The following is a 23,123-nucleotide window of genomic DNA, read 5'->3' as shown; positions in this document are numbered from 1 at the left end:
CACTTGGAGATGGCCAAACTAAACAATCATTCAGTCAATCATTATCATGAAGGCATGGACTACATGTAGGTTAAGTAACAATTTTTACAATATATTTTCTTCAGTTACTCTGTGCTTTTATTGTGGTCATTGAAAAGCTATTTTCCAGTACCTTCTTTCTGAATGATGTCACCTCTCATCTACACCTGCACCTTTTGTTGGTGTAAGGATTTCACTTCTTTTTGATTCATTTTTATCTGAAAATTAAATGATAAGCAGTATCTTGATTTATAGTCCATTTTTATCCCTTTATGTGCTTACATTTAACTTTTGGTAAACCTTATACTGTTTATTGGAAAACTGTTGGGTAAAAAATGGTATGGGGTTTGTGGTAAAATTTTCTCTTTGCTTTAGTAGACAAAATTTGAAATGGGCTTTCTTACTTGACATGAAACATGGGAACTTATTTTACTGGTACCTCATTTGCTTTAATTTGTTTGATTTTTGTGTTTTTTTTGACATAGTTACCTTACTTTTGCTTGTTAATCATACAGTAAAAGTACCTCTAAGATAATGTTCAGGTATATAAATTGGAGTCTTGATTTTAACACTATAATATTTTAGGATTGGTACCCAATGTAGTGGATTATGAGAAATATTAGCAAAATCTTATAAAATATAATTTTACACATGAACCTCAAGAGTAACATAACCTCAAAATAATTATCTATTTTTTTTCCTCCCCAGTATATTGGTGAAAATAGTTTGCATATAGTGAATAAGAATAGACATTTTAAGAATGGTTTTTTTCAGTCAGTTTCCTTTGTGACCAAGAGTAATCTGATATTAAGACATTTGAAACCTATATGATTTTACTAACTAATGTCACCCCAATAAATTAAATAAAAATTTAAAAAAAGATACATTGTGTTTGTTGAATCCTAGGTCCATAAAAAGTACCAACCTTTTAATTTTACTAATATAATTCCTTTTATGTAATAAATTCCTTTTATGTATAAAAGGAATAAATTCCTTTTATGTAATTTTAATGAGATACAGGCAGAGGATAGCAAACGTCCTAGTTACATGTATAATATTGGTTTATTTTTAGGGTTTACAGATTGGTACTCGAGAATTGGAAGAAATGGGAGCAAAATTTTGTGTTGGTCTATTGCGTTTGAAAAGACTGACATCTCCATTGGAATATAATATGCCTTCCAGCCTGCTTGACCTTGAGAATGACTTGATTGAATCGAGTTGCAAAGTAACTAGGTAAGACATACTTGTTTTACTGTGTCGTGACCTTGTTGTATACTGTTAGGCTTTGTTAAATTAGTTAAGCAGAGGAAAGGCACAGAGATTTTGCCAGCCAAGGGCTTTTTTAGGATTACTATAATTTACATATTTAATATTTGTTCCAAATTGTGATCATAGTCTTGATTCTTTTTTTTTTTTTAAAGATTTTATTGGGGAAGGGGAACAGGACTTTATTGGGGAACAGTGTGTACTTGCAGGCCTTTATTCCAAGTCAAGTTGTTTTCCAAGTCAAGTCCTTTCAGTCTTGGTTGTGGAGGGCGCAGCTGAGCTCCAGGTCCAGTTGCCATTGCTAGTTGCAGGGGGCACAGCCCACCATTCCTTGTGGAAGTCAGACTGGCAACGTTGTGGTTGAGAGGACGCACTCCAACCAACTGAGCCATCCAGGAGCTCAGCGGCAGCTCAGCTCAAGGTGCCGTGTTCAATTTTAGTTGCAGGGGGCAGAGCCCACCATCCCTTGTGGGACTCGAGGAATCGAACTGGCATCCTTGTGGTTGAGAGCCCACTGGCCCATGTGGGAATCGAACCAGCAGCCTTCGGAGTTAGGAGCATGGAGCTCTAACGCCTGAGCCACCGGGCTGGCCCCATTGATTCTTTTAACATTGATATTTCGATGAGATTTTAATGAAATATCCTGTATTTCAAATGCTGTTTTCAATAATCTTAATGATTTACTTTTAACCCAAAAATAAGCAATGTGGAAAAACATTACTTATATCAGATAATATCTAAATTAAGAGGGCTTGGAGTTTGGATTCATACTGTAAAAGATATTTTGTTGCTATCTATATATAGTAGATGACTTTCCAATAACCTTCTGGTTACATATACTAGAAATAGCTAATTTAGTATCCCTTTGAAAATTACCTTCATCTGCCAAATATTCTTCTAAATAGGTAAACTTTTGTTACTGAAATTCTATATATATATATATATATATATATATATATATATGTATATATATATATATACAGTTTGATCAGTTATAGGATTAGAGATAATTCAGTATCATTCTTACTCATAGTACTAGAGCTTAGCAATTTATAGTTTGATGTGTATGTGTAAGAATACTCCCATTCTATAGAACAGTCATCATTTTTGTTTTTAGATATTAACTTGTCATTAGATTTAATGTATTGCCATGAACTCTGTTCTTTACAATGTGATAATTGACACAATGATTACCTGAATTCTCTACCCTTGAAAGTGCTTGTTAAACAATAATGGAAATAAACATATTTGTTTAGTGTTTAATAATAATGTTTAAAAATAATGTTTAGTAATCTGTTTAATATTTAATAATGTTTAATGGAAATAACAGTATGTTAGTTGTTTAGAGCCTCCTTTTAAGTTATTTCATGTATTCTTTGTTCCCCTAGCTTTACTGAGGTATAATTCACAAGTAAAATTGTAGTATATTTAAAGTATACAATATGATGATTTGATATATATACACATTGTGAAAGGATTTCCCCTACTGAGTTACTGATATATCCATCCATCACCTCACATGACTACCTTTGTGTGTGTGCATGGAAATATCTAAGTTCTTCTACCCTCTTAACAAATTTCATTTAAACAATTCAGTGTTATCAACTATAGTCACGATGTTATACATCATCACTTCCTCAGACCTTATTCATCTTACAACTAAAAGTTTGTATCCTTTTACCAACCTCTATTTCCCCACTCCCAGCCCCTGGCAACCACTTCATGTAGTATTTGTCTTTGTCTGGCTTATTTCATTTAGCATAATGCCCTCCAGGTTCATCTATGTTGTAGCAAATGAGAGGATTTCCTTTTTAAAGGCTGAATAATATTCCATTGTATATCTATATGCCACATTTTGTTTTATCCATTCATCCATCAGTGGACACTTAAGTTGTTTCCATGCTTTGGCTATTGTGAATAAAACTGCTTTGAACATGGGAGTACAGCTCTCTCTTTGAGATAATGAATTTGTTCCTTTTGGCTATGCATTCAGAAGTGGGATTGCTGAATTACATTGCATTTCCCTGATGATTAGTGATGTTGAACGCCTTTCCATGTACCTATTGGGCATTTGTATGTCTTTGGAAAAAAATGTCTATATAGGTCCTTTTCCCATTTTTAAATTGGGTTGGTTTTTTTTTTTTTTTTTTTGCTTTTAATTTCTGTGAGTTCCTTATACATTTTGGGTATTAATACCCTTATGATTTAGTTTGATGTAGTCCTAGTAGCTTATTTTTGCTTTTGTTGCCTTTGCTTTTTGTATCAAATCAAAAAAAAAAAGGTGATTGACAAGACAGGTGTCAAACAGCTTACCCCTGTGTTTTCTTTGAGAAGTTTTATGGTTCCAGTTCTATATTCTAGTCTTTCATCCATTTTGCATTTGATATTTGTATATAATGTAAGACAGGGGTCTAGTTTCACTCTTTTGCATGTGGCTATCCAGTTTTCCTGACACCATTTATTGAAGAGACTATCCTTTCTCAATGCATATTCTTAAAGCTCCTATGTTGAAAATTAATTGAGCATATATGCATAGATTTATTTCTGGGCTCTATTCTGTCCATTGACCTATGTGTCTGTTCTTATGGCAGTGCCGTACTCTTGATTACTATATCTTTGTAATATAGTTTGAAATCAAGATGTGTGATATCTTCTCCCTTGAGCTTCTTTTCTCAAGATTGCTTTGGCAATCTTGCAAGGTCTTCTGTTGTTCATACAAATTTTAGGATTTTTTTCTACTTTTATGAAAATGCCATTGGAGTTTTGATTAGGGATTGTATTGAATCTATAAATTGCTTTGGGTAGTGTGGACATTTTAACAATTTAATTCTTCTAATCCATGAGCATGGAATATTTTCCCATTTATTTGTGTCATTTTAATTTCTTTCATAAGTTTCTTACAGTTTTCAGTGTATAGATCTTCCACCTTCTTGCTTAATTTATTCCTATTTTCTGTTTTTACTTTGATACTGTAGTTAGTACATGGTATTTCTCTTTCTAATAGTTTATTGTTGGTATATAGACATGCAACTGTTTTTCGTGTATTGATTTTGTATCCTGCAGTTTTACTTGAAATTGTTGATTATCTTTAACATTTTTGGTGGAGTTTTTATATATAATATGTCATCTGCAAATAGAGAAAATTTTACTTCTTCCTTTCTGATTTGGATGCCTTTTATTTCTTTTTCTTACTAAATTGCTCTAGCTAGGAGTACCAGTACTATGTTGAATAAAAGTAGTGAGAGTGGGTATCCTTGCCTTGTTCCTGATCTTAGAGATAGAGTGAATAGAAGAATGAGAGAAGTTGTGATGGTGGGCTGAAAATGAAACTAGCCAGCCTCAAAGTTTCAGGTGAAATTATTGGTATAACATATTGCTTGTAAGTCTGTTTCCCCCCTAGATTGACAAAGCTCTTTACCTCATAGTTACTGTCATTTATAATTTTAATATCTTCCTTAATATTGACTTCTTATTTATTTGGTTATTCTTTTTATCGCTTCTTGGAAATTTTCAGAAATCACTGTAAATTCTGGCATTATTTGAATTATTTGTATTTGTATTACAATGTGTACAGGAAGGAAGTTGTACATATTTCTCACCTTTCCCTGTTTCTCCTACCTTTTGATAATCATCCTTTAGTTTTGCTGTGATCACTGATATCAGTTTCCTTGGAAATAAAAGCCATAATGAATGTAACACACATCACTTGAGTTTATTTGTTGAGGCAGAAAAAGGGGAGTTGGAGTGTTCATAAACTTTCCTTTGAGCATTTCTTCTCCATCTTCTTTGCTTTTTCTCCTCTTTTACTTTTTCTTCTCACCCTACATGCTTTCCATGGGTGATATTCATTCCAACGACTTTAAATTATATATGTGAGTCGACAACTCCAAAATACTTATAACCTCCCAGACCTCTCTTCTGAGTTTCAGACTTGTGTATCCAGCTCCCAACTTGATTGTGTACACTTGGACACAAAATTAACTTGTCTAAAACTCACCTTGTGACTTCTGTTCCCCTGCCTCTCCGCAGACAAACTGGTTTGTCCTTAACCACTAACATCCACCCAGTTGCTTATGTCAGAAATCTTATTCTGGACATCTCCCTCTCTCTTCCTTAACCTTAATCCAGTTCATCACCCAGGACTTCATGATTCCTCCACTAAAATATTTCTCAGCTATTACCATTTCTGTCCACTGCCTCTGCCCTAGGCTGCCCAGGGTGTCATCATCTTGCCTACACTACTTCCGTAGCCTTCTGACTGGTCTTTCTCCCTCTACTTTTTTGTCCTCTGGCTTCTTTGTATGGAGTGGACACTTTGCTGCTTAAAAACCTTCAGTTGTTTTCCAGATACATGGAGTATATCCATTAACAGAGTATCTGAGGGTCCTCTCCCCTTTTAACTTGTCCTACTCTCACTCTGTATTCTTAACCATTCCGACTGCACTAACCATCTTTTATTTTTTAGAACAGAGCTCCAAAACTAGCTATGTCAAAGGACAAGTTTTTATTTTTCAGTTTGTTTTGGATTGATACTGGAATAAAAATACAATAAAAATGGAAGAGGTGACCCCAAAGAATACAAATATAAGCTCCAAGTTTTAGTTATGAAATTCACCAGACATAATTTTTATGTTATAAAAGTTTCTGAACACTTCATTTTGATGTGTATACTTCTGTCATTGTGGACAAGTAGCACAGAATTTGTGGACCACACCTTGAGCAGTACTATTCTCAAACACACACATCTCTTTATTATCCCAGGGTCTTTGCGTTTACTTTTTCCTCTACCAAATGTCTATGCCTCCACTTCTGTAAGATTTTGTCCTTGTACTCAGTGCTATTCAGTTTCAGTGCATTATGTTTAGGAGTGGTATTTTTTAAAATAAGAGACCTTGCCTTACACTTACATGCAGTTTTTAACTTGAGGACTTGTCTTCAATTATGAAAAGTTCTCAACCATTTTGTCTTTAAAAATGGCTGCTTTATTATTTCCTTTATTCTGTTCTTCCAGAATTCCGGTATGGGAGCTTCTCAATCTGTTCTCCAGGCACATCTCTTAACTACTTTTTCATATTTTCTGTCTCTGCCGCAGTCTAGGTAAATTCTCCAGTAGCATTTTATAATTCACTAACTATTCAATTGTTTTCAGTCCAGAGTTCATCTCCTGGGAGGTCTCTTTTAAAGTCTATGTATTTCACATCTGTTGGTTCTTTTTTGTTTCTGCATGTTTTTATTTCATGATTTCTTATTTATTCTTATGGTTATTATTCTTTCCTTCTTTGAAGACCCTAAACACTTTCAAAGTCACTTGTAGATTGTGCCATTAATTTTATTATGTTGGTAAATTCATCCACAGTTTCTCATGAGTTTTGTAGTTTGCAAGCTCATTTTGAGAGAGGGTTGCCTTCCCCCACCAGCCCTTTAAAGTCCCTCCCCTTAACTTCTTAATGATTTTGTGATTGCTTCTACCTGACCCTCTCAAGACTCCGGTCCAAGCTTACATTAGTTTATACTAGCATTATATTAGTCTTATATTAGCATTTCCAACTTCCCATCCTTCATGATACTGGGGATTTTGCTGGACAAGTCATTAAGTTCATCATGAGGATCCTGGCTGTGATGCTCTGTCTCCATCTTTCTTAGTAGCAACTTTGTAAATCTTTAGCCTTAGGGAGAAGTCTCAGCCTTATTTTTTTACCCTCTTTTCTAAAGTGGGAAACCTCACTCTAGCTGCTGGATTCTCATGAGTCTGGGTGTAGTTCCCTGCCTCTAGGTACCTTTAAGCCTCCCTGTTGCTATGAAGGAGCTCTTGCTGCTTGCTGTTGGTTGGGTCTGGAGTTCAGGGGGCCCATAACCCGTTTTTGTGATTCTATTCTCTTTCTGGCCTAAGGTGATTTGTATCTTGTTTCTATATGCATCTGTTTCTTTTTTGTTTTCCTTTTTTATATTTTATGTATCATCGCTCTGTGTTTAGAGCAGGGATAGAGGAATCACAAAACATGTACTTTTCTAAACCAACTTTTAAGAGAAGCCTTTCACTCACAGCTGCCGAGCTAACCCCTACTTAATCTCAGGGACCATATCTACGCCCTTCAACACTGTCTGGTGTGCCAGTCGCCGTGCCTTGCATAGTGCCAGTCACATATTGAGTTGAAGAAGAAGTGGTAGGTTGCTCTATCAGATTTAGAAATTCAGTTGGATCAGATTGCTATATGGCTGGCGGGGGTGGAGGTGTCTTACGGTGCCCTAAATAACAGTGTAAGGACATTAGACTTTTCCTTTAGGCAGTTGGGAGTTTTGAAGCCACTGGGTAAAGGATATGTTACCTGAAACTAGTATGCAGATTTGATTGACGCTGAGGAGGTAGAGGCAAGAAAACCTGAGGGAACTATTTGGAATCATTCATGTTTGAGAGGAGGATGAGAACTCAGATAAGATAATGGAGCAGTGATTGTTTGAGGAGATAGAATTAGGTCGCAGTGGAGATGATTGAATATGGACTCCGAAGCAGGGGAAGCCACAGTTCCATGTTTGAGTGAAAAGGGCAAATGGTAGTATAGAGATGGAACTAGGAAACCACTTACCTCTACTAAAATTATCTCCTGTCCTTTTTCTCTTATTGTCTGCTCTCCTCTGGATCCTTTCTTTGTTCTTGATAATTTTCTGTTTCTTGGTCCTAATGTGAAACTGAGATAGCAATTTAATGAGTTCTCCCATTTATTTTTTTCAGTGAGTTGACTTTAAAAAATCTTTCAAACCCATCTTCCCTGCCAAATTTTTACTTTTGTTCAATGTGGATGGTTTTATTCCACACATTAGCCCTTAATTAAATTTTACCCTCCTTGGTTTTAAATATTTCCCAAGATAGAGTATCTTTTTGTTGTGAGCTAATTTATTTTCATTTATAGGCAATTTACATCAAGTAAGCACGGAATAATCACACCAAGAATAATAGATATTAAATGCCTTTGTCAAGGTAATCAGTAACTCATTTATAGATGTCAGATAATTAGTCTTCACAACATGGTTAACTGGCAGGTACTCAGCACATAGCATCTGAGTTTGTTTAAATACACTAAGAAAAAAGGTAAGAGACTTATTCAAAGTGAATCCATGATAATTATGAAAATTAAGTTCCCAGTCATTTAGTATGTATACAATTGCTTCATTCAGTAAAAGATTAGTTTTTAACTGACAATGGAAATCTAAAAATCAATTATAAGTTGAACAAAGCTTAAAAACTACTGATCTGTAAAATTATTTTACTTGGAAAGCTCAAAACTTCTGAACGTAAAACTTTTATTTTTTATGTTTTTATTTTAATTTATTAGTTTCAGGTGTACAAGACAAGGTAATACTTAGACGTTCATCATTTATATCCCTCACACTGTGAACCCCCCTCCCCCCATCCACTATCCCTCCGACCTCACACCGAGACATCACATTATATATATAAAATTATAGTTGGCATTCATTAATGTTTAGCTTCTGGTGTACAATGCCATGATCAGGCATCCACAGTATCCCTGAGGTGGTCTCCCAAATAGGACACATGTCCATCGGATACCCAACAAAATCTTTACAACATTATTGAATACGTTCTCCAAATTAATTTTCAAAAAACCTGAGGCCATCTTGTGGTTACCAGCTGCTTCCTAATCCCTTCACCTTTCCCCTCATCCCCAACCACCCCCCCACCCCCGCCCATCTAACAACTCTCGGTTTTTCCCTTTTTGTCCTGAATGTAAAACTTTATATTAAAAAGCTAACAGATTTTTAAACCATGTTGCTATTACTATGTATATAAGCTGTAACTTACTTTTTATTTGGTTTTTATTTTTAACCTTTCTGTCTCCTTTATATTTAAATATTTCTTGTACAGTTGTTTTTATAAAAATTTTTTATACATTGAAATATTTAGTTCATTTACATTTATTGTAATTATTGACATATTTAGATTTAAATCCACCAGCTTATTATTTGCTTTCTATTTGTTCCACTTGCCCTGTGGTTTTTGTTTGTATGTTTGTTTTGCCTTCTTTCAGATTGATAGGTTTTAGATTGATTTTAGATTTATATTGGTTTTATGCTCTTTATTTCTTTTAATGGACTCTTGGTGTTACTTTATTCTCAGTGTATCAGACTCAATATAAATTTGTACTTTTATCTTTTCTTAAACAATACAGGATCCTTAGAACATGTTAACTCCATCTAATTCCCTCTCAATAAGTGTAGCTATTGTCAGATATTTTATGAGTATAGTATGGGTATTTTAAACTTTGCAGACATTGTTGCTGTTTTGTGCAGTCATTGGATCTTACCATACATTTACTGCCCTCCTCCTCCTTTGCCTCCTACATTTCAGTTTTTGTCTGAGGTCATTTTTCTTTTGTTCAAAGAATACTGTTAAGTCTTCGCCTTCATTTTTGAAGGATATTTTTGCTGGGTAGATAATCTAGGAAATGTTTATTCTCTGTCAGCTCATTGAAGAGATCATTCTATTGTCTTGGGTCTTCCATTGTTGAGTTGTCAAGTTAGGGATCAGTCAATTGTTGCCCCTTTGAAGGTGATCTATCTTTTAAGGCTAAGTTGCTTTTATGAATTTCTTTTAGTCTTTGGTTTTTAGGAGTTTTACATAGATGTGATGTTATTTATTTTGCTTGGAGTTCACAAGGTTTCTTAAATTTGTGGCTTGGTGTCTTCTATCAATTTTGGGGAAATTCTTAGCTATTATCTCAGCAAATTTCCCATTTCTCCTTATTTCTGGGACTACATTTACATTTAAGTTTGACCTTTTCACTATATCCTCTGTGTCTTTTACTCTTGTGAATAAGTTTCTATTCTGTTGTCTCTGTGCTTTCTTCTGGATTTTTTAAACTGTCTTTTAATTCAGCCATGCCCTCTTAGAGTGTGTCTAATCTGATGTGAAATTTATCTTTTAAATTCTTAATTGTAGTTAATTAAGGTGGATTAAGAAAAAATGTCTAAAAACACTCCTGTGTGTGTGTGGGGTAAAGGGGACGGGAGGGTGATTTTTAAACAATTGAAAAATATTGCCCATGGCCATAAGTCCGATAACTAGCATTTGGGGAGCCCAGCAAGACTTACTTTTGAGCAGACTTTCACTTACTCTCCTCAACTTCCATCTCTTTCTGTCTTTTGTCTCTCTGATAAAAGTCTTTGGAAAGGCAACTTTTCATCTCTCTGAACTAAGGGGTGGCTTGAGGAAGGACATCTGAAGGAAGGGTATCCAATTGCTCTTTATAAAACCTTTTAACAAATTCTTCTGCTTTTAATTACACCCTGATAACCAGTATCTCCAATTCCTGAACTTTACTGGGACTTTGTAATACAAATCAGCATATGTTTTTCCTTGGCTTTCCCTACTGTAGCTGCTTAATAAAATGAAGGAAGTTGGAACTCAAATCCATTAGTTTCATCCATCTTCTTCTATCTTCCAGGAGCATTTTGCTGACATCTCTTTTTTGCTGTTATATGTCCTCTCCAATTTTCTTTTCTTTATGGTTTATCCTTTTTTAAAAAGCTATTTTACTGTCACATTAGTATCTTTTGAGATCCTGGTAAACTGTGTTTACCAGAAGTTATAGAACTTGCTTTTCAATGAAGCCTGTGGTAGACAATTAATTATGTTTTATATACCAGGGCATTCATTGGAAATTACCACACATAAATCATTTTAATTTTACCCAGTCGTTTTTATTGTATAATTTGTTGTATAAGTCCCATCTAATAACAACACTAAGTGTGCATTATGTCTTTCCTAGGAGGTGTGCTGCTCTTAGGTCAAAGCCGAGAATATTGGTAGAACTCATTTGAAAGCTTACAGCTATATAATATTTTTGTATTTAGCTACAGTGTTTTTACTTTACCTGTTACCTGAACTGTCTGCTCAGTGACTCTCATTTAAAAAGATTTGAGAACTGATAAAACATTTAACAGTACTTCTCATTAGGGTATTGCAGTGGTGACTGAATTTCATCATATTAAGCATATGAAAGAAGTATTTGAAGTTTCAGTATGTTTAAAAGATTATAGGAAAGTAAATTTAAAAAATATCCAATGCCTTCTTATAATAAAAACATATGCCCATGTTTAAATGAAGCCTAATTACTGTCTTATAATCAAATAATATTTGGACTTGTTTTTGTAATTGAGATGAAATTCACACAGCATAAATTAACCATTTTAAACTGAACAATATAATGGCATTTTAGTACATCACAATATTGTGCAACCATCCATCACCTCTATCTAGTTCCAAAACTTCTTTTATCCCCCTCAAAAGAGACCCTTTTACTCATTAAGCAGTCATATCCTGCCCCTGGCAACCACTAGTCTGCTTTATGTTTCTCAGACGTACTTGTTCTGGATATTTCAAATAAATGGAATTGTATAATGTGTGACCTTTTGTGTCTGGCTTCTTTCACTTTGCTTGCTTTTGAGGTTCATCCATGTTGTAGCATATATCAGTGCTTAATTCCTTTTTGTGCATACAACATGAACATTAGAAAATTTGATGAGAAATGGTTCCTAATGCTACTAACAAAGTAAATAGGACTTAAGCTAGGGACGATCTTTAAAATATGCTTAGCATTAGTTCTATTTTATTTCAATACTTTAAAAAAATCTAATTTGATATATTTTGATAAAGGTGTTAGGAATGTACATTTCTAATAAAGTATAGGGAATGAGTGCAGGTCTCTGGACCACTTACCATCATCATGTTCCTTGGTTAAAGGCTCCACCCCCTCCCTAGCATTATAAGAGAGACTGCCTTGAAGTTATTGGTAAAGTATAACGAAAACACTGATTGCTACAGGCTACTAATACTAGAATGAAATATTAAACTCTATATTATCTGTACTTTCTTTATGTGAAGCTAGAGTTTATTTATAAATATGTAGGAACTTTTTGTCTTCAAAATTAAATTAATATTTGGTAAAGAAAAAATTATTCATGATACTTGTTAAATAATGGGAAGGTGGACTTTATTTCGGAGGACTGCTACATGGGGTTTTGCAGTAGGGGAGAGAGGTTGGGCTCACCTCTGCATACGATAAGGAAAAATGGAAGTTTGTAGTCAAGGAGTAGACTGGGGGATTGGTGGATCGAAAATTACTGAGAGGAAACATCGGTAGGTAAGAGAGATGCTGCCTAAACTGACTTGACATACTTTTTGCTGAAAGCAGGCCAGGGTGATTGGATATTGAGAGTGGGGGTTTTTCAATAAACTGACTCTGCAGGATTATAGCTGAAACTGAAGTTAAAAAGGCAGAGCCACTGGACTAAGGACAGAGCCCAAGGTCAGAACCTAGTTAGCAAGAGGATTCAAAGGGACCTGACTTAAATTTGGTCAAGGAGAGACTATCTGTCAGTATAGATCATTTGTGACAAATGTTAACAGCAGTATCTAATACCTAGCTATGTAGTAAAGCTTACTGGCATTAATGTGCTCTATTTTTAATCTACAGTTTATCATTTAATCGAGCTAATCTTAAAAGGTCTTCCTTTTTAATGGCTGTGATGCACATACTCAACTTTGGTTTGCATTTCTGAGAGTCATTTATTGCTACTATGTAGAAAATTCTTACAGCTATAATTGCTATTGTAATATTTTCCAGGCAGATAAATCATGCCATGTAATTGAAGATCATATCACAACTTCCAGTCTACTTGAAATCATAATTGCTTATAACTAAAAGTAAACCATTTGGGTTTTTGTGCAAAATCATTGAAATGCTATTGTACTTACAAATACAGAGGAGATTGAAATCATCTAGAAAATAAGTTTGGGATTTATGTGAGCACTTCAGGACCTCAGGCCAGATTAGGTTATAATGAAAGCATTGAGACTTATCTTAAGAGAAGGAAATGCTCCTTATCCTTGAGATATAGATAGGTATTAAGTTAATAATTGTTAGTCTCAAAGACTTAGCTCTATAAGGAATTTGCTGACCACATATATTTATAGATATTTATGTGTTATAGTCTTGGTAGCCTCTTGGAAGAATGAAGTTATTCTTCTCAGATAAATGTCTATTTGAGACTTTAAGAACACAGTATATCAGAATAAGGAAGAATACATATTGCTTCAAAGAGGGTTCATTCTATCCTTTGGCAGGCAGTAGAGTAGGGCAGGTCACCCCAATCCAGTGAGGGCCCTAGCTGCCTTGAGGTAGGTTTGCAAAACTTGTGGAACTTGTTTGACCCTTGGTTCACCGCTTCCCCCTTTCTAGGTCATAGCCCTCCAGGGTCATAATTGAAGGCCTAGGGCTTCTTTCCTCAGCACCGCAAGAAGGCCAAAAAGCCCGTGTTTATTTTCAGTTTTGTTTGTTTTGCTGCTTTCTGCTTTGTTTCTCAGCCTCTTGTACTGTGTATTTTAAGATTTTGTCAAATGCTTCTAGGGGAAATCTATTGGAGTCACATCTCTGCAACTTCCTTCTTTCAGGAAACTGAACTCTGATCTCCAATTTTTGCCTGCAATCCTTTGAAATTGCTGAAATCTCTGATGACTTCTCTGCCTCTTAGCAGCTCCTTGCCTGGCCTTGGTTTCCTCTGGACTTTGCCCCACGTACCTTTTCTCTTGGTTGATTTTGCTTTGTATCCTTTCACTGTAATAAGTCATAACTATGAATACAACCGTGTGCTGAATCCTGTAAGTCTTCCTAGCAAATCACTAAACCTGGAGTGGTTTTGGAACCCCTGACACACCTGCCCATTCTGAATTTTTAAGTTTGATTATTATTTCAGGGATTCTAGTGTTCTACTGAGAATGATCAGAGACAGAGAGTATTGCAACCCCTTTACGCATGTGTGTAAACCGAGGCTCAGAGATGAATTTACCCAAGATTATCCATCTAGTAATTCCCAGCAGACCCAGGAATTCCATCCAGTTTTGGAACTCCACTCCAAAACTCCCCTGTGCTTTCATTATATCTTGTATCATCCAAGTGACGAAGCAAAAATTCTAAAAAGGAACGGTTTCAGATTTTGAAGCTCTCCTGCACTATTTGTGAATTAAACCATTTAGTCCTCTCATTATGTCAAGGAATGTTTTTAGATCAATAGTAAAGTAAGTTGGAGTTTAATGAGTTTAACTGTTTCCCAAAGTCAGCTTAGTTATACTTTTTTTACCCAACAAAGTGTCAGTAAATTAGCTACTTTTTTTCCCCAAATAGATTATTCTCTTTAGATGTTCTATACACTAACTCTGAATGTCTGTGTATGCACATGTGCACGTGTGTGCAAGTACTTGTGTATATGCTATGGTCACTTAAGATGGACGGAAATTGTCCCTTGTATTTTCTATGGATAATCTTGTTTGCTTTGTGATATGTAGTAGATGCCATATCTCTTACAAGATAGGAGACATTATATAAATAAAGTATTCTCTAATATTTGTGTAGATAGACATTTTCTTTCACTTCAGACCTGACATTTCAGCATAAGAATGACACAATCAGCAAGTCACAAATTGCTGATAATTTGGCAATGGAATATTTTTCTGTGTGCATCAGTTTCAGATATTCTCCCCCAGGATATCTTTATTGTGCTGCCTTAAAACAGGTAGGTTAGTCTCTAATTATAGCAGAGTACGAGGGTAAGGAAGGACTGAGTTACAAAGGTAAGGCAGTATTTCTAGTCCTGTTGGCCTGGGGAAGCTCATGATCTGGGCTCTGTAGGACTTGAGAAAGATTGATTTCCTTTTTTCCCATAACAAGGTAGGTTTTATTAATGTCGTAATAACATTTTATATTTGTACAGCTTAAGAATTTATAACTGCTTTCACATTTACTACCTAATTTGAGCCAAACAACTTTTGTGAGGTAGGGCTTATATTGTTATCTCAGCATTGCACTTGAGAAAACTGGTGCCTGGAGAGAGTAAGTGACTTGCCGAAGGTCATGCAGCTGGTTAGTAGGATAGGGGCACAGATCCAGAATTCCTGACTCCGTGTATAGTGTGTTTCTTTCATGCTTGTCTAGGTAACACAGCTGAAGATCTGCATTCTGATGTCCCGGATGTCCAGCCAGCTCTAATGGAAGTAGACAGGTATACATTGAGGAAGATGATGAATTTTTTAGGTTTAATTTTGTGCAGTGCTTAATAGTTTAATGTAAGGATAACCAGAAAACTTTGAATCTGAATGCAACAGAATTTTTTGCTACCTTTGGAAATCAGTTGGAATTATAAACCTTTTCTGCATCATAATGACACCATATAGCAGAGGATTTTGTCAGAAGGCCCTTTGGGGGAAGGTGTTGATATTTTTCTTGAAGCAGCATGAGGAGGATTTGTTTTTGGACTAAAATGCTATTCTCTTTTAGAATGAAACATTTCTTACTGAATTGGTTTTGGCTTAGTCATCTTTATCCTAAGAATTAAAGTCTAGAACAGAAGGATGTTGAGGCAGATATTGAAGAATTAAGCAAAAACAGAGCAAAAGGAGTAAACTTATGTGAAGAAATGAGAGGAATGAGGAAGATAGTGGTGGGAAAACAAAGTAATAATGATGGGAAATAATTCGATACTGAGTAGACATTCTTTTCTTGTGATTGAAATAACACTTGAATTCCTATCTGCTGATGGAAAGGGATTCATTATTTTATATAACTCTAGGGCAAATCACCTTAAAGTCTTTCTCTTAAGTGAAGGTTATTATGCAATGATGTGTATGAAGTCATTTTGTAAGTTGTAAAGTGCTTAAAACATATGTTGGAATTACTAATAAAAGTAAAGCTGAATTGCTATGATTGGTCTTGTGCCTTAAATGTTTTTACTAACGTAAAATCAGTGGGAGGAGGTAATAGGAAAATTGATCTTGTGGACCTCGTGGCTTCTCATAAAGAGTTCAGCAAACATTTGTTTAGGGCCTAAATGTGTCAGGCACATCTGGGACCTGACAGGTGGTACTAAGAAGATGGGTAAGTTGTTTCCTTACCTTAAGATGCTTATGATTTTAGTACTGAGAAGGGAGGCCCACAAGTAGATAGCTTCAACTGCATGTGAGAAATGATCAGATAGAATGTTTGTGCAGGTTACAGAGGGAATATAGAGAAAGTGCTCTTATCCCAAGGTGGGCTTTAAAAAAGGAAGAATGTCTGAAGATGAGCCTGAGCTGCAGTTTAAAAGAAACATGGGTAGTCAGGAGAAGAAAGGTAGGAACTATGTCCTAAGCAGAGGAAACACTTTCAGTGAAGGCTTGTAAAGGTGAGGCAAGGAATGGTCTGGAAATCATTGGCAGGACTTGTTGGCTGAGAATTTGGGTTTTATGACTCACTGAGTGAATGGTACTGAGAAAAACTACAAGAGGAGCAGGTTTGGTGGGGAGAACAATGAGTTCAGTTATGACTGCGCTACGTTCAAGGTGGTGCATGTGAGCTAGCCATGTGAATATGTTAGCAAGTTCATGCATACACAGGAGAAGTTGAAGGGAGACGTCGGGGCTAGAAATTTGGAATTGGGAATGATCAGGATGTAAATTAAAATCACTCAGAGGGCATGCATGTCAGAAGAAGAGTTAGAGCCTTTTGGTAGGCACCTGTTTTTGAGGCATGCACAGAAGATGAAGAGCACTTGATTAATACTGAGAAGAAACAGGGGAATGAAGCAGACCAGAAGAGAGGTGTCAGACATCTAGAAAAAAATGACTCTAAATTGGCACCTGGAATAGCAATAAGAAGGCTGCTTTCAGTGGAGTGATGAGGGTTGTAATCTTCTTCCTTACCTTTCCTTTATCACAGTGTTCCCCTAGTTCCTTAACCTGAGATCTGCTGATCTCTCTCCTCTCCCATCTCGCCTCTCCTGCCCCAACGTCCAGCCCCAAACAGAAACATTCGCATTGTTGGCCGCATCCCCATTGCTGGATGGATGTACTCGGTGTGCTTCACCTACGGGCTAGGAAGGAACATGGTTTTGTTAGCGTCTGCAGAAACACCGGTCAAATATCAGGGCCAGTATGGGTGACAGGAGTGGAATGAAAGTCTGAAGCTGGTCCACTCCTGGGTATAAGGCTGGGTGATGCCAGAATGTGGAGTTCATGTCATAGTCAGCCTGTGAATGAGCCGAGGTCAGGCACTGAAGGCATCAAATGATCGTCTGAATCCAGAGCCCTGAACACTCCTTACGGAATTTAAGTTTCCAAGAGCTTGCCTCCCAGGTCGTGCTGCTTGTCGTAAAAGTGCTTATCAGCATCTGATATGATGCCAGCATTCATCCTAGTCCCCTTGCTGCCTAGGAGCTTTTCTGGCTTGATCTAGGGCATCTTTGTTGCTCCTAAATTATACTTCTCTCCTTCTGTTTCCTCATTGACTTACAGTTTATAAGACTAGGCTTTTTCTTGAAATCCTACTTTCCTTAGTTCAGATTGGTTAATTTCCTAGTATCTAGCTTCCCACGTAGAACCAGGTCCCTGTTTTAACCCCAGTGTAGTGGCTGGGCTTCCCACAACCAGTTTCATTTATGTCATTGTTATTTTCCTTGGTGTTAGTGGGGGGAGAGGGAGAGAGAGACAGAGACAGAGAGAGGGTGTGTATGTGTGATTGTGCTGTCCATAGATCATCTGAACAATGCCTGCCCGCCCTCCATGCAGCACATGGAGTTTGTGCTCTTCCTACCTGTTGGGAGAGCCCAGATGCTGCTGGGCATCTACATGGCACTGACCACTGTACAGGCCTCGTTACGGTGGCGTCAGCTCTACAGTCTTGATTGGTTTCCCTAGCCCCTGTATCAGCCTATACTTCATGGCTTTTGAGCAACTTTCTCCTTCCTTGCATTTCCATGATCATTTCTTATTATGAAAGTCTCCTGGAAGAAAACAAGCAAATATGTGGCAAGGGATTGGTCTTTTCATGCTTTCTCTCCTCACTTCTCTTTCCCCCTCCTTTGCTTCAGCTAGTCTTCTATCTATTCTTAGAACCACCTGGGACACTCTGAGAATTTGAAATACCAAGGTCAAGAGGGAGGAATGAATTAATTGTTTTTTAAAGGAAAGAAAGAACAATTGTCATTTCGAAAGGCAAATAATTTTTTCTTTCCATCTAACTTTTTTTCCTAAAGACATCAGAGTCATGGTAAATATTTTAGTCACATGATTGAAAGCAGTGAACTTGTTCTTGCGAGTGTGAGGTATATTGTAAAGTCTCACACAATCCTCCAAGCCACTCAGCTTAATTTATCAGGACTACTCTATCCTAGTACAAGCTCAGAACTTGTAAGAGGAAGTTTGCTATATATATATAAGACCAAGATGGTTTTGCAATATATTTTTCTATTTTCTTGAATGTGCAAAATTAAAACAATTCTGGAGAAAGGGTTTTTGCTTTCTCTTCTCAGAAAATTAGAATCATATAATCCATTAACTTGTCTTTCTCACCAAAACATCCAGATATTTGAACTGAATTTAATATGCAATTGCAGGAATTCTTTCATGTTAGGTGCCTAATGACATCTGCTTCTCTGCTCATTATAACAGATTATTGTTCCCTTTTTATCGTCTGATTTTATAGCTTTTAAGTTCATCAGCTATGGGAAATCCTTTCGGAAGCAGGTGGGATATAAACAAACATACATCTCTATGAAATTAAGATAGTTTTGGTCACAAAATGGAGACATTGAAATTTTGCTGTAGTGGATTTTTGATAGTGTGTGTGTTGGGGTGTGTGTGTATGTGTAGGGGGGAGAGAGAGAGAGAGAGAGAGAGAGAGAGAGACAGAGAGAGAGAGAGAGAGAGAGAGAGAGACAGAGAGACAGAAATCTTCCAAATGGGGAGGAATCAGAACACACTTATTTTTTGAGGAATGAATATGTTACCCTAGTGGAAAGGTTGTCTTAATCCCAAACAACCTACCTAATGAAATATTTAGAAGCACTTAGTGCTTTTAAGCAAATATCTTATTCTGTGTCCCAAGGGAAAGTAATTAATCTGAGTGTGGAGTGTTCACTTGTTTTTCATTTTTATTTTTGACCGATAGAAACGGTGAGGATGGGTATATGGGCTATTTTTATGGCAAATAATCACTTTATAGACTTGGAATAAGCAGTGTCAGTGCATTACTGGAGGAACTGATTAAAGACACTTTCTTATAAAGCCTAGTGAAAATATCAGTTGCTTGATTTACAGTGATTAAAATAGAACCTTTAAGCCTGCAAACCTGAAATCCTTCAAAGAAGTAACCTAATGAAAGAGCCTATTATTTCTTGTTGCTACCTAATTGTAGGATATATATTGGCAACCTTTGTCATACAATTCAAACTTAGCATTTCACCCTTTATTCACAATGCAAAGAGGTTTTAACTATTATAAATTTCTTAACTTGTTCATTTGGACAATACCTTTAAAGTTAACCCAACTACTTTTATTATATTGAAATCAAGGTTAATCCAGTATGATCAAATACTCTTAAATCAGAACCTTAAAATCTAATGAAGTCTTGTATGTTCTGTGTGCTTTGGCTACAGCCCTACCACTTATGTTTTGGATGAAGATGAACCTCGATTCCTTGAAGAAGTTGATTACAGTGCAGAAAGTAATGATGAGTTAGATATTGAATTGGCTGAACATGTAGGAGATTATGAACCTTCTGCTCAAGAAGAAGTACTTTCTGACTCTGAATCATCAAGAACATACCTACCTTGAGCCCTCTGCCATCTCTTGTAAATAGAAAGATTAAATGAAATATCTTGGTTATTGTTACACAGGAAGTTTGAGAGATGAATTTATAGAGAGCTGACTCAGAAAGACAAAAAGAAATTTGGGCCTCTTTGGTTTTAAGACAATAAATGTGTTATTAATTCATGATAAAATTGGCGCTTGTTTTATTTTAGCTATTTAATGCACTTTATATAACGTTGAATTATCAAGTATTGGATTTATTTAAAAACCTGAGTATCATTGCATGGTTTCTTTATCTCCTTATGGTTATATTCTGCATCAAATGGATACTTTTGAAGTGTGTGAGAATATAAAATCGAAATTCTAGAGTTGTTGAAAATTCTGAGTTTTTGAAAAATAATATATATGTACATGGATTTCTATAGATGTGTCTGTGTGGGTTTGGGTACGTAGTGAAGATAAGACTGTTCTTCAGAATCATGTTAACTGTTGAGTTGTGACTGAAATAATCCAGAGTTTGCCTTGGAATCATTACATTCTACATTTACCCAAATTAAACAAATAAAAACTATATTAAATGTTGCATTCATTTTATTTCTTCATCCTTTTTAACCAATTCAGATTCTTGGTTTATAGACTCTTTGTGAAAATATTATAAAAATCCAACATCTGAACATGTTGATAAAGATATGTAAAAAAAAAACAACAAATGCTTATTTTACCAGTGTGAAGTTTTTTATAGTATAGGCATACCTCTACCTATCATAAAAGATGTATTTGAACAGCTCTTTTGTCCAAAATTGTGTCTCTTGGGTACACCTAAAATTTATCACTGCAGTCAGTTTGTTAAGAAGCTTTAAAAATGCAGTGAGGAGGTGATCCAATGTTAAACTTGTGTTTGAATATAAGCTTATTTAGCCTTTCCTGCGCTGTACTGTTATCAGACTCACTGAAGTGAACTCATTTAGGGCATGTTGGCACTGTTATCTGAGTAGTAGATGACTGCAGTGAATTGAAGCCATTTCTTGTAGTGACATCTTCCCAAATTTAAGCTGTCTGCTGCAGGAATGACTTTGTTTTCAAATAAAAGAAAACAAGTCTAGTGACTTTGGATAAGCGCTTTAAGAACTAAATTTCTGTTGTAACAAAACAAATCCAAAAGGATACCTCATTAACAGATTATTGCCAGGACTCAGGTTGCTTAGGTGTTGGCACATTATCCTTGCTTATTCCTGATTCGATTTTTTTAATTTTTAAAGAAACCTGTAATGGAAAGAAATGATAAAAGTATATTTCAGATTTTTACATTTTTCCAAATCAATGATTTTCATTGTATTATTTGAGGTATTTATCTGCAGTGTAGCTTCTTTTTGGTGTCATGGGAACCATGTTTAAAAACATAGCATGAGGCAATTGACAAAGAGGTCTTTTTCTCTAAATAGCCTAATTCTTATTAATCTCAGCAAATAAAGACTAAATAGATTATGAAGTTGAAGAAGACATCTTAGTATGTGGTGACCTAATTTAAGAGAGATTAGAATACTTTAGCAAGGTAAAGTATTATTTATTTAATAGTTTATCTAATAATTTATAATTATAAAGTAATTTATTTTAATATATTTTATATATAAAATAATTACAATATTTAACTATAATTTATTGAGAGAGTAGATTATGGAGCCACTATGTGCATGTTGTGAATTTTTCTTGGTTCTTATAACATTAGAAATTAAAAAGCAGGGTAGTCATTATGAAAAGCAGCTAAAGTTACTATAATGTGCAGAATAACTTAAAACTTTATTATGTTAGCAGTGTAAAAATCCCTTACTATGTAGTGTTACAATATTTTATATTGATGAAGTTCATCTTTTAGCATGTTACAAACCTGAATATGCCTTTTATTAAATAATTATAGATAGGATTAAAGAGAAAGTCTTCATGGTTAGGAAATGATTTTTTTCTTAAATAACAAATACCGGTAGCTTTGGAAAAATAAGTAATTTAAAATTCTAACTTCCCTAAATAGGGGTAAAACTAAGTTTCATTGGCTATTAGTAGCTAAAATTGACCTAAATCTTACCCATGTATCTGTGTCTTTTCGGGGTTTTCAAAGAATGACTTAGATGACTTCAGTGCCATAAACCTAAAAATTAATGTGTAGCTGATAAACTGAGTTTAACGATAGATTTAATTTACCTTGTGTTTGGAACTATGAATTTCTTAAATGTAGTTTTAGTCTAACTCACTGGTTCTCAAAACTGTATAATTTGCTTCAGAATCACCTGGAGGATTTGCTTCTCAAAACAGAGATGACTAATTATGTAGGTCTGGGGTGGGCCCCCCAAGTTTTCATTTCTTAAAAACCTCAGGTGGTGATGCTGCAGGAACCACACTGTGAAAACCACTGGTATGATCTGATGTTTTCTTTCAGCATCACAGTTTCCTAAGAATCAGAGGGCCTATGAATTGGAAATTGGCATCAGAGATGAGTTAGATCAAACTAATTTGTAGAATCAAGAAAATAAACACACAGAGTCACAGGGTCACTCGGGCAGAGCCAGGGTGTTAGCCCAGCTCTCCTGACAACTAGCTTCATTTTCTTATCACAAAAGGAAATGCTGCCCTTTGCCTGTCCCCAAAGAGTAAGGAATGTTAAAATCTCAAGGTCTCTTGTTGAGTTTGTGAAATTTATTCCGGCAAGGCAGGATGCAGAAACCTATGGTTCAGGTGGGCTTTTCCTTCATTGCAGTCACACTGTTGTTTGAATACAAGATTGTCCTCCATTAATCAGACTTTGCCTCTTTCTCCAGTTTTTTGTGTGGTATTTGGAAACATGGACATTGAATCCTAATTACAAATAAGTAACCTGGAGTTCCACTTCAGATAGTGTACTAACAACAATGAATGCCATACTTCTAAATTTCAAATACCCAAATTAAGATGACCATTTTATTATGAGCACTGAAATGGATAATATAATAAATGTACTGATGGAATTGTTTTTGTGCATGATCCAGAAATAAATGACAGTAATGAAACGATAAACGTATCTTTATAAATCTTTTGTTTTCCTATATGTTCTTAAAACATCATAAAATATTAACGGGAAATCAGTGAATTTTTCTCTTATTTTAGTGAGAGTGTAGTAGCTGTCTATAAACCTTATTTCTCCCCATTAGGAAAAAAACCTATTGAAGCAATATTT

The 23,123-nt window shown here is 35.5% G+C and overlaps 1 protein-coding gene across 7 annotated transcripts in view; it reads left to right on the top strand.

Annotated features, from left to right (window-relative positions):
* Positions 1 to 20,611, top strand: part of AGTPBP1 (ATP/GTP binding carboxypeptidase 1) — a 131,661-nt gene extending 111,050 nt beyond the window's left edge. For 3 of the 7 annotated variants that reach the window (XR_013994387.1, XM_081065356.1, XM_081065355.1), the window contains 2 exons: positions 1,091 to 1,251; positions 13,754 to 15,357. Coding sequence is in view for 5 of the 7 variants with exons in the window: in XM_081065356.1 (XP_080921482.1) it covers positions 1,091 to 1,251; positions 13,754 to 13,796 (204 nt within the window). In the remaining 2 variants the exon portion in view is untranslated. Of the gene's footprint in view, positions 1 to 1,090; positions 1,252 to 13,753; positions 15,358 to 19,764 lie in introns of those variants that run through there. The other 4 variants (XM_081065354.1, XM_081065352.1, XM_081065353.1 and 1 more) reach the window with 2 other exon arrangements.
* The last annotated feature ends 2,512 nt before the right edge of the window (positions 20,612 to 23,123 follow it).

Source organism: Rhinolophus hipposideros (genome assembly GCF_964194185.1).
Source record: "Rhinolophus hipposideros genome assembly, chromosome: 11".
Classification (NCBI taxonomy): domain Eukaryota; kingdom Metazoa; phylum Chordata; class Mammalia; order Chiroptera; family Rhinolophidae; genus Rhinolophus; species Rhinolophus hipposideros.
Note: the sequence above shows the minus strand (reverse complement) of the source record. Positions and strands in the feature narration are given on the sequence as shown.